General features: G+C 35.8%; 1 protein-coding gene across 6 annotated transcripts in view; it reads left to right on the forward strand.

Moving 5' to 3' along the window:
* MLLT10 (MLLT10 histone lysine methyltransferase DOT1L cofactor) overlaps positions 1–12,154 on the forward strand; it is a 130,284-nt gene that overhangs the window by 62,161 nt on the left and 55,969 nt on the right. For 5 of the 6 annotated variants that reach the window (XM_080338565.1, XM_080338567.1, XM_080338566.1 and 2 more), the window contains 2 exons: positions 3,231–3,486; positions 5,543–6,109. In XM_080338565.1, coding sequence (XP_080194691.1) covers positions 3,231–3,486; positions 5,543–6,109 — 823 coding nt within the window. The remainder of the gene's footprint in view (positions 1–3,230; positions 3,487–5,542; positions 6,110–12,154) is intronic. The other variant, XM_080338568.1, reaches the window with a different exon arrangement.

Here is a 12,154-nt window from a genome sequence, read left to right on the forward strand (position 1 = left end):
TTGGGACGGACAGAGTTCGTGAGGAATTGCATTGAGTATCTTTTATTTTATATTCTACTTTCCATTTTATAAATATTATTAGTAGTATATTAATATTATTTAGTTATTTTATTACTGTTATTAACTGTTTTAATCTTAACCCATGAGTTTCTCCCTTACCTTTCATTTCTCTCTCCTGTTTGGGAAGATCTATTTTGCTGTCTGCAGTGAGCAGGATTCCGGGGGTGGGGGTGGTGGGGGGTGAGCTATCATAGTTTTGATTGCGTGCTGGGGTTAAACTGCGACAGTGGGTTATGTGAAGCATAAAGGAGCTCTGATACACACAGAGCTAGCTTGATAGTTGCACTAGCAAATACTGACTGATTTTTGAGAACAGGATTAACATTCATGAAATGAGGTCTTCACAAATAAATCAAGGAATGGAGTTGGGTGACTGCATCAGAGGAATCTCCTTTTTGGGGGCTGTCTGTGCCGAAATTAAGGAAAATGACAGACTGCAGTGTGAGCAGTGAAGGGAGGGGCGTCGAGTAGAGTATTCTGTTTAAAAAGCATGTGCAGGGAGGGGACACCATTGTAAGCTCAGGGGGCTGCACAGACCAAAGCCAGTCAGGAGATAACCCTGGGTGTTCTGGCTCTGTCCTCACATCCTTGCTCCCTGACACTGTCACTATACTGACCTCAAAAAAAAAATGAAAGCAAACAAACAATGTAACTTTCTCATGTGGTATAAGGTTTTTCTGAGACATTTCTGTTAGACCTTGGACTTTTTTTTAGTGGTGAATAGGTTGCTGTATGAACCAATTAGCTTAATAATCTAGTTTGTGTTTCACTTTTACCTTAGATCCTATTGCGTATCTTGTGGATTTTCAGAGTAATTGATGTGTGTGTATTTGGTTTAGGTCAGCTCGTTGCAATTAACTCCTTAACGTAAGGAATATAATCTGTGGAAAAAAAATACTGACAAAATTGTACCAGTTTTACATAGGATATAGTGCATTGTATTAATGTTCAAGATATTCTAAGTAAGCATGTAGATTTCAGTATACTTTATAGCACCTTCTGAAACAGAAATACCTATTGGAGCAAAATTTTCAAAAGCAGAATTACGATGTGCGCACATGTTCTCCAAAATATGCTCAGAGCAGGATTCAGGCTTGTAGTCAAAGCAAACCTCTGCACACTATATGCGAAGTAATGCCTACTTGTCATTGCCCAGCCCTGGCCAGTCTGTAGAGCTACATTAAACTCACTATTTCCCTTTAAAATAAATTCCAGCCGTAATGGTGAAGGGGTACTAGATAACATCAGTCTATGATTGTAGATACCTATAGAGAATTATCCTTGCAATTAATATTCAACTAAGTGGACTGGAGATAAGAATTAGGAAAGGAAGGAATTGGATAAGAGGAGAAATCCTGGATCCCAGAAAAAGCCTGACGTTTGGTTTGGGTTATAGCATGTCTGGAAACCCTTTGTTGAAATGACCCAAATTTGAACCACTGCTTCTTAACTCAGGTCAAGTGGCACATCAATTTCAGGAAAATTGAGCATACTCATGGCCTTTGTAATAGTTCAAAAAGTTAACTACTAAACTCGCCTTAGAATTGGCTCCTCTTCATTAGAAACAGTTACCAGTACAGTAATATGGATTTGAGCTAGATTGATTTTAACATTGTACTTTAACAGACTTAAACTGATTTTTTTCACTGTTATCCAGAAAATCCATAATATATTTTTATTTATTCATACAGGGCAGTATGCAAATAGATTGAAATGTTAATCTTCCTCAAAGCTTGCATATTTACTTGTTTTCTGGCATTTGCATCTGAAAAGCAAGTTCAGTGTAAATGCCTTACTGGTTTTGGTTTTGAAACAGTTTTATACCTGTTATACAAAGCTGTATGTAAAGGTGAGGAACTATTCTGTTGTTGGTGTAAATTCAGCAAGCGTCCCAGTTGGGGAAGAGAGAATGTGTGTATATGCTTAGTTTTAAGAGGCGTGTGTTTGTGTGGTCTTTAATGGAGATCAACTTAGATATTATTTTAAACCCCGTTCTATTAACCGAAAAACAAACTAAGTTTGTTTTGAACAGATGAGTAACTTCTAGTTTGATCCATGTTCTTTTGCTGTAGAAGTTTTATACAGTCAAAAGGCTATTTTACTAGCTAGTTTGAGTATAAACAACAGTAGAATAATGTTTCATTTTTCCTAATTTTGCTTTCATTTTCTTTCTTCTGATATTAAACTTCTGGTATTACAACTATTTGTTTTTCTTAATTGTGAAAACAATTGTTTTCCTTTGTGTTGTTTCCTAATGCTGTGTACAAAGTTTCCTTGACCACCTAAATTACTTCCTATGAACCAACGTGAACAATTCTGACAAAATTTAACAGAAGAATAGCGGGCCTAGAGATACAATTTTTGAAAGCCCTGTGAAGAGTTTATGGGTGTAGGAGACAGGCCAAAATTCTTGGGGATATGTAGGGGTTGAGGAAGATATCTGCACTGGCAGCTCAAGAGTATGTTGTGCTTTCTTCTTCCTGTGGGGCAGCAGGTCTGGAGTGAGCAGCCAGTCAGTCCTGCATGGGTCTTGGCCAACTAGATCTCATATGTCTTCTTTACTTGATGGTACTTTAGGCACTGGCTGAATTGGACGATTCAGATGGTGTGGAATCCTGGTGTGATGGTGGGAAGTGAAGGCATAAGGGATGGTGGGCTTGCTGGAGTTGATTTTTTTATTTGGTGTTGAGCCTATAAAGTCTTCAAAATGCAAGTTCTTAGGTTCTGAAGCTTTCACATCAGTTCCACTGCCAATGGAATGTTTCCAGTTTGACAAAACAAACTACATAATAACTGTATTTTCAGAAAAGCATTTGAAGTCTCATTTTCTTCTTTTTATCTTTAAGCAGTAAAATAACAATATCCTATTTACATAGATTGTAAAGCCTGTGTGACCATAGATTTGAGATTGATCCATTGACCTCAGTGAAGTAAAAGCTAAAGCTGACATTACTTTTGTGCATTTTTTCCACAAAATGAAGTTTTATGCACTTCAATTGTTAGCTGAAAATCCTAACAATTCAGTCTAACTCCTGCTGTTGATAGTTACCTTAGGATTTGAACACTTCCCAATTCAGTTGAAAGAATGGGTTCTTTTAAACAGTTGTTTTGTTACAGTTTTTTGTGTGACCTGTTTTTTTTTTCTCTTAATTCTTTTCTTAAAATGCCAGACATACACAAGCACTAGCAACAGCTCCATGTCAGGCTCCTTGAAGCGGTTGGAAGATACTACAGCTCGATTTACAAATGCAAATTTCCAGGAAGTTTCTACACACGTTTCAAGTGGAAAAGATTCTTCAGAGGCCAGAGGGTCAGAAAGCAAAGGGAAGAAATCTGCAGGTCACAGCTCAGGTCAGAGGGGAAGAAAGCCTGGTGCTGGAAGAAATCCAGGAACAACTGTGACTGCAGCCAGCCCTTTTCAGCAAGGTATTAATTGTTGCGCTGTAACACGACTTCTGCTTCGGCATGAATTAGAAACCTTTTGTATTTCAAACTTGAAAATCCTTTATCCTTCATCCGCAGTAATGGGAATGTTGTTTCACTTTGAGGGGGAAATAATTTTTTTTAGAGAACAAATGTTCATTGTCATAACGTGAAAAAGAGGGTTGTGCGTATTTGAAAAGAAAACTGATGCTTTTCTTAAGACTGTTAAGGTATTCTCTTTAACTGCTAAAACCAGAAGTTTATGTGCTGAAAAGTTTGCTTGGGGTAAAATTTAACATATGAATTTGAGTTTAGGGGTCTGTCTTAGCTCTTTAAGGGAAAAATACTAATGTTTTTTAGTTAGTACATAGTTGAATGAAACTGGACTACCTAATGTATAGGATGTGGTGGCCCCTAAATAGTTTTTCAAGATGCAGACATTTAAAATATACTGTTTTTTTCAAAGTGAAGGACCTTTTTCATTATGTTTCTTTGTCGTTGAAATACATGAGATGATGATTACATGACAACTCTATACAGTTTATTTAGCTTATATAATAAAAAAGTTTGATGTTTTGAACATTCTAAAACTCACTAAATGCCCTGCTGACACTTCTGAAAAGCAAATTATATTACGGCATCTTTATTAGAGTTGAATACAGAAAAAAATTTAAAAGTCCGTATTTTTCATTACTTAACTAATAAAACATGTTATTTTGAAACACAACAAACTAAACCTTCTATAACGCAGTTGCTTTTTCATAACTTTCACTGTGGCATACAGAAGCTGATTGTGCTTTCTGCTTTATGATGTTGCTCTTTGAGCTTATTTGTGTTGTCAGCACTTCTAAATTCATCTGGAACTCCTTCAATATTTCAGACTTTCTTACTTGAAAAAATTGAAGTTGTGGGTGGTTTTTTTGTTTGTTTGTTTTTTTTTTGTTTGTTTGTTTAAATTCTCCAAATACCTTCTGGAATCCTGCATTCATGGAAAAAGTCTTATCACTGCAGATGGCACAATAGATCTTCACTATGTGCACGTATTTTCTTTAAAGCTGCATTAAGTGAAGTTGATATAACTTATTTAAAATACAAAACAAAGTTTTTGTGCTTTTTAAATTGCTGTATTAATATAACTTATATTTCAAAATGGAATTTTAATAGTGTTTAATGGAGTACTAATGATAAACCAGTAATTTTAAAAGAACTTTTTTATGCCTAATGTCATATTTAGGAGCATTTTCTTGATGAGATAGTTGTCATCAGTCTGAGTTCTACAAAACCGTACCCGCATGCACCCACTCATATAAAATGAATGAATTTCAGTGAAAATTTATGTTTGTGTTTCCTAAGTGTGCTTCATTTTCTGCCTTGCACAATGATGAAATGACTGCATTCCAAATATTAGAGCAGCAGTGTAATACTATTACACAAAAGATCTTCATGTTTTTCTGGCAGTGCCAAAGTTTTTTAAATGCCAGTTTTATACACTTTTCTCCACTTCCTCCCTTGTCCTTTTGAAAAAATACCTCTTCTGTGGAACACTTCCTCAGCCAGGGTGAATTAAATGCAATTGGTGTTCCCTTGACCTGTGTCAGACCCTTGATTTAGGCAGAATGGTAAGGACGATTGCGGGCATTGCGTAGATGTGATCACAGCCCGTTTCTGTCAGCTGCCTTCTTTTTATATATGTGTATGTTTTAAAAAAACTGCTCTGACTTGCACCACGTGCTTGTTGTGGCTTCAAAACATGAGGGATGTCAAAGTTGCCTAAGCAGCAAAGTTGTTATTCTCCTTTTATTGATTTTCGGCTTGTTTGTGCCCAACATTCAAATCTGTATCTCAGATACAGTTCTGAGAATCAGATGCAGTAGAGTGAAGATCAGCAGGAGAAGCAATGAATTACCTTAAAAACCAATTCTTTAGCTCTTGGTAACACTTCTTGTGAAATCCTCTCACTTTAAAGTTGTGTATTCCAAGATGTTAATATTTCTCATCAATTTTCACCAACTACAGGAAAAATAAAAAATCGTACCTTTTCTTTCTTTCTTTCGTTTAGGAAGCTTTTTGGGCACTCCTGGGAGCATCAAGTCGTCTTCTGGAAGTTCAGTTCAGTCTCCCCAGGACTTTTTGAGTTTTGCAGACACAGATCTGCGAAGTGACAGTTTCACGCATTCTCAACAGGCTTCGTCAACCAAAGATGTACATAAAGGAGAGACTGGGAGTCAAGACGGGGGTGTCAATTGTTTCACTTCCTTAATTGGTCTCCCTTCATCATCAGCTGTTTCCCAATCGAAAAACTTTGACAGCTCACCTGGAGACATAGGTAATTCAAGCCTTACTTCTGCAGCATACAAACGATCTCAAACTTCTGGAATAGAAGAAGAAACTGTAACAGAGAAGAAACGGAAAGGAAATAAGCAAAGTAAACATGGGCCTGGTAGACCCAAAGGAAATAAAAGTCAAGAAAGTCTTTCCCATCTTTCAGTTTCTTCTGCTTCCCCAACTTCATCTGTGGCATCTGCTGCAGGAAGCGTGACGAGCTCTGGTCTTCAAAAATCTCCAACTTTGCTCAGGAATGGAAGTTTACAAAGTCTTAGTGTTGGCTCATCTCCAGTGGGTTCAGGTAGGCATTTATTGGATTTGTTTTCTTACCTCAAAATATGTCTTTATTATTTTAGCCATAATTCTGAGTATGCTTTTCAAGAACAGAGTGTCATTTAAAGTATCTTGAGAGTAGCATTGGGAAAAAAAGTAAATTTAGGATTTTGACTGTTGGAAGAGTAAGTTTTATTCCATATATAGGTGCCCCTCTACTGTAGGTGGTTCTAGTAGATTGACCTGTGTGCTATATAAATGCAGGTTTTGAGGCTGTAGGGGGGAAAAATAAGTTGCATGAAAATAGTTTTTTTTGGAAATTACATGTGACTAGTTTAGCTAAAATAAGTGATAGTTTAGACAGACTATATTTTCTGTGTGTTCTGTTACACAGAGAAAACAAAATCAGTACTCAGGCATGTCAGCTTGCTGTCCCTCAATTATTTTTCCCGATTTAACTAAATTAAAAATCAAAATTTCTATATGGAGAATTATCCGTTTAAACATGAAAAAGGATATTCTGAATCTGGACCCCTGTGCAGCTGGATGACATTTTCATATTCTTCCTTGCTTTTTAGCAATTGAAATTGGCTGGTTTGTTCTTCCTCTGTTCTAAATGTTATGTGCATTTGGGGCTGTGAGAGGTTTTCTGTTCCCAGTAAACCTGTGTGTGGAATGACCTTGCAGGATATTGTATCTATGAAAGTCTCTATTGCTTTGAAGTTTCTTTCAAGGCCTTTGTTTGGATTAAAAACTAGCAAACTATCTGATACCTCAATTTTGTAACTTTGAAATTTTGTTCTTTTTGTTGTACTAGGGAATTTTTTGCCCTATTTTTCCTTTTTTGGGGAGGAAAGAGAAATGGAGCTTGAATTATTGTGGGCTATGGGCCAGGTTTATTCTTTTATAGTGTATATTTTCACTGTGTAAACAAGCAATGCTTTAAAAATATATGTGCTTCAAGAAACAACTTCATATTTCTTTCAGAACAAGGCAGGGACTTAAAAATGTGATCTCAAAACCATTTAGTTTTAAATCTTTGATATATATAGGCAAATGATGATTTTTATTGTGGATAATAACGGCAGTAGCAGTGGCAACTATAATAAATTGCATGTGGCAGAAGTTCCTTGTTCACTGTCCGTATTTTTGATTAAAATGCAGTTTTAAAGGCACAGAATCATAGAATATCCTGAGTTGGAAGGGACCCACAAGGATCATGGAGTCGAACTCCTGTCCCTGCATATGACAACCCCACAGTTCACACCGTGTGTCTGAGTGCCTTGTCCATCTCTTAGTGTCAACCTCGCATCTGTCATGGACAGAGGTCATCCAACAGACTTAGATCAGTGATCTGATTATTTCAGTATGAACTTTCTTATTTCTTTATAAACTCTTAGAGGTGGATTATGTATTGTTGTAGTTGAGGGAACAGATGGTAATACAAGATCTTGTTTTGAAGGGAATGACCCCTGTATCCCACCTTGTATTTGTCTTAGAATATTCTGGTCTTGTCAGCGCCTAGAACAGGCCTTTCCCTTGCCAGGTCCAGCCTCTCTTCCTTCGTCGTCTTTATTACCTCTCACTCTGCCATCTATAAAATGCCAGTGATAATGTTAAACCCCTGTTGTAAAAAGCTTTGAAATACATGTATGGAAATGCTGGGTAGGTTTTATTACATTTATCAGCTGCTTATTACGTTTAATATGTTTGTTATGTTTAATACGTTTATTACGATATTCAGCCTATGATTTCACCTCTGTTAAGCATACTTAAAATATTGCTAGCAAGTGTTAGACCTCTTCTCTAAACCAGTGGTATTTCCTGAAGATGCCAAAGAATATGAATGAAAATCAACCAAACAAAAACTGAAAACAAAATCACCCCAACAAAAACCTGAAAACCCAAAGGAAAAATAGCAAACAGATGGGATGACTTTGCCTTTGAGCATGAGCTCTAAATTCATCCAGAAACTGGGCATATTGCTTTCATGTGCTCTTCTCCCTGATTTCCCATCTTTCTTATGCTTGTAGTGCTTCTTTCCTCACTTCATCATAAGCATTGTCTGGGTTTAGCAGTCCATTTACAGCTTTGTTACAACGAGGAATGGCATATGAGTATTACTAGTATTATTAGAAACATACATTTTCTTAGGTATGATATGCCGATGTTTCTCTTTGAAATGTCTCTATATAGTCTGACACATATAAATCTGATGAGTGAATCTAAACAATTTGACCCCGAACCTCAAATATGATTTTGTGTATTTAAATGTAGTGAGAAAATGCAGGGGAAGTCAAGCCGAAAAGGTTATACTGGTTCTTACTTGGAATTGCCTTGTTCAAAGAAGCAGAATCAGGAATAAGTTAGATGATACTAAACAAAGGTTTTGAGAGAGTTTTTTCAAGAGTGTTCTTTTCATTTTTTTTTAAATAACCTTCTTAACTGCAGCTGTCTGAGGCTACTATTCTTTTTCAATTTTCTTAAGAGTACTTGTTGAGATCCATAAAAATTATGAAAGTCATTATTTCACAGACATATGATAATCCCGTTCACAGTTAATGTTCAAATTAGATGAAATGTGAAGGAAACCTTATCTTAAAAGGTAATGCAGATTCATCATGTGCTATTTATACATAACTAAATGTCTTCCATAAAACTTTAATTCAGGGTAAGGATGTTCAGCTCATTTTGTGAAAATAATTGTCCTCTCCAAACTTTTTCCAGTCCACAGAACTTCTGGTTTCCAGCTTAATAAGAAGATATGTACCATGAATAGTACAAGGCCGTGTAATTAAAAGATGTTACAATACATACACTCAGTTTGTATTACAGTTGCCATGCAACTGATTTGATGCTTTCAAAATTTTGAGTGCTTGAATGTTCAATCTTAATGCTCCTTATAATTTTTTCTGAAATGTATTTATAATCTGATAGGAAATGCTGTATATATTGCTTTAACAATGTACCCAAAGGAATGAAAAGTAATTTAAAGAAATTAAAAAAAAAATTATTTGGTAGGGTGATAAGGAATTTTTAGTTAAATTAGCATTTTTCTAGTATATCTGTCCCTGTTAAAAAAAATAGCTTGTTTACAAACCATACTTACCTTTCTGCTGGAAATTCACAAACACTGTAAGTTTGTTGTCTAAGAAGACCTAAGTCAATTGTCAGTTGGAGTTAGATAAAGCTGATACTGGTTCCCTCAAAATGGGCCTGGTCTTTGGAGCGACTTCAGGATCACCTTTTTTTAATAAGGGAGGCTTTCGTCTGAACCCTACAATTTAATAGAGCTATTTAACTTTTTATAAGTCATACTAGTTGTGTGCTCAGGATTAATTTTCATTCTCAGCATTGTTCTAGGGAATAATTCGTAAAGCAGTCCAAAGTATTGTAAAGCTGCGGTCCATTCTGCTGAAGATTTTTCTTTTTTTTCTTTTAACAACAATGGTGATTAAAAACCAGAAAACATTCATGCAGGAATTTAAAAGAGATTAGTAACATCTTGTCCTAATGCTTTCTTCTGCTAGTAGTAGATGCCAAGGTCAAATGTTACTTTCACCTTATTTCATCAGTAGTGTGGAAAATAATAAGCTGGTGAGAAGGAGAAAAAAAAATACAGTTATGATAACATAACTTTCATACGGTCTGTATTTTTCTGTCAAGCAGTTTGTGCAGGCTCTGGCTCCACTTCGTTTGGAGTACACTCCAGTGCATGAAAAACTTTCTGAGAACTCATGTCCCACATCAATAGGGAAAAAAACCTTTACTTGCCATACAGTACCTTCTGACTGTTGTGGAATAATGCAGCGAGGTAAAATGAAAACCAATCAAGTGTCAGAAGTAAACTGAAATTTCTGTTTTATGGTAAAGTTCTTGCACAGTTATAGTCAAGTTCTAAATGGATACTTGCTTTTGGAAGAATTGCAGTGCTTCAAGCATGTATGCATGCTTCTGTGTATTTCCCAGTTCTCTTCTTGATTTCAAGTGTACAACAAACTGTATAGTATAACTTCAGTTGCTAAGGTCTTCAGGGGATCATTTGCTTCAGTATTTTAATTTTTGCATAATTGATTTTATGCCTTTATGAGTACTGTAAACCCTACAAAAACTTATAAAGCTTTCCCCCCACCCCCCAAAGGTTGAATTCCAAATCAGACCTTGAAATGGTTATCCCATTCTTTCAGTACCCTTACTGTGCCCATCTTCTGGAATTCCTTTGTCACAACTGAGGCAACCTTATAATCTATCTTCCTGCATTTTAGTCCTACATCATGTATATTCTACCGTTGACCACTCTTCAGTGTGCTCTGGTTGGTAATACTAGACAGTTTTTGGAATAAAGGACGTATCCAAACCCAGGATTGTACTTTAATATAGCAATATTTCAAACTCTGATTTAGAAACAGTTAATGTTTTTTGGAACAGGCCCCTCTGGGTTGATCTTACGCCTGGTGCAGTCAAATTTCAGCTTCATGTGGGAGTTTACTAAATGCTTTAGCTTAGTCCATGTATTTTATTCTTCTTTCTCATCTAATTCAAATGACGATGAAGCCTCTGCCAAGTGTTATGCTTGTGTGCAAAGGGATGATCAGAGTGTTGAGCTTGTTGTCGTACTCATGATGTAAGAGAACTCTCATCGTCAAAGTAGATGAGTGACTCGAAGTCATTCTCGTTGAGATACTCAGTCCCTCAGAGCTTATGTTAAATCATTATGATTTTATGTTTGAACTATGTTAAGTCTTTATGATTTTATGTTTGAACTCCTCTGTAACCTTTGACTTCCCAGCTGTATCTGTTTGGATAGCAAGTTCAGACAAAATTATTCTGAAACAGTTTGTGCTATTACATTTACCTGGTAGGTGCCTTAGAAGCCAGAGCAGAAAAAGAAGTCTTGCTGTATTAATAAGCTAGTTTGTATTCCAGAGGGGATAGAATAGAAAAGACAAATTGACACTAATAGATATTAATGACCTTTTAGGACTAGGCAAACGATGTAGAAAACAAGGCAAAATTCTTGTACAGATAATTTCATTCTTCGTATTTGAGGCTCAACAGAAATGGTTTGGTTTGATGCAAAATTAACATGTTAAAATTGATGGTTGTTCGATGTAGAAAATATGGAGACATCAAGTAATTGAGAAGAAATCACATGAGGTAGTAGAAGCTTATGAGAATGCGGACTATCACAAAATGGATCCCCCATCAATGTTCTTAACTAAAACAAGTGTTAACAGCAGTCACAGCCAGAAGTAAAAATTGGCATTTCCTGGTGATGAGTACCTCCTATTTTTGTGTTTTTAGACAGTCATAGTTAAATTTCAGTAAGTCTTTAGAACTTGTGAAGCTATAGGAGACTGGTGGGTTGTTTGTGTTATGTAATTAGGATGTGTGTCCTACAAGAAAGCAAGATGTTTAGAGATGTAAAGATTTAATGATTAATGGTGGTTATAAGTTATGGAAAAGAATTTATTGAACTTATTTTCGGTATTTTTTAAATAGAAGTAGTGGCGTAGTACATGACCACATTTCAATTGATATAGCACGACATTTTAATAAAGACCTGTAATGATAGGAAGACAGTAACCTTTGCAGTAAATGTAGTTAAGTCTCAGTTTAATTTTGATCAGGGAATTATTAAATCAAAGTGTTTGGAGTTGTGTTATTTCCCTGTGCATCAATTATCAACCTTATGCTATATATATATATATATTTTTTTTTTTATTATTATTTTTTTTATTTTATTTTTTTTAAATTCTGAAATTTCTGAATAAATTGGATATGAGGACAGGGTAAAATGGAACTCTTGGTAAGCAGTACAAAGTAAGAGTTGTGTTGGTGGAGCTGAAGTAAAAGATTATGTGTAGGAAAGATGGATGTGCACTTGCAGGATAAGGCTGGTCTTCTGGGGAAGGAAGGGCTAAAAAGGAAAAGGATAAAGGTGAATAAACAGTTGTTTGAGCTTCTAGTGCTAAGCCATGTTTAAAAAGATTTGAATGCATAAACAGCAAACTAATGAGAGGGTAGCTCTGATTTCAGCAGAGTGCAACTATGTGCTAGAAGACACAGTTTA

Source organism: Nesoenas mayeri (genome assembly GCF_963082525.1).
Source record: "Nesoenas mayeri genome assembly, chromosome: 2".
NCBI lineage: Eukaryota > Metazoa > Chordata > Aves > Columbiformes > Columbidae > Nesoenas > Nesoenas mayeri.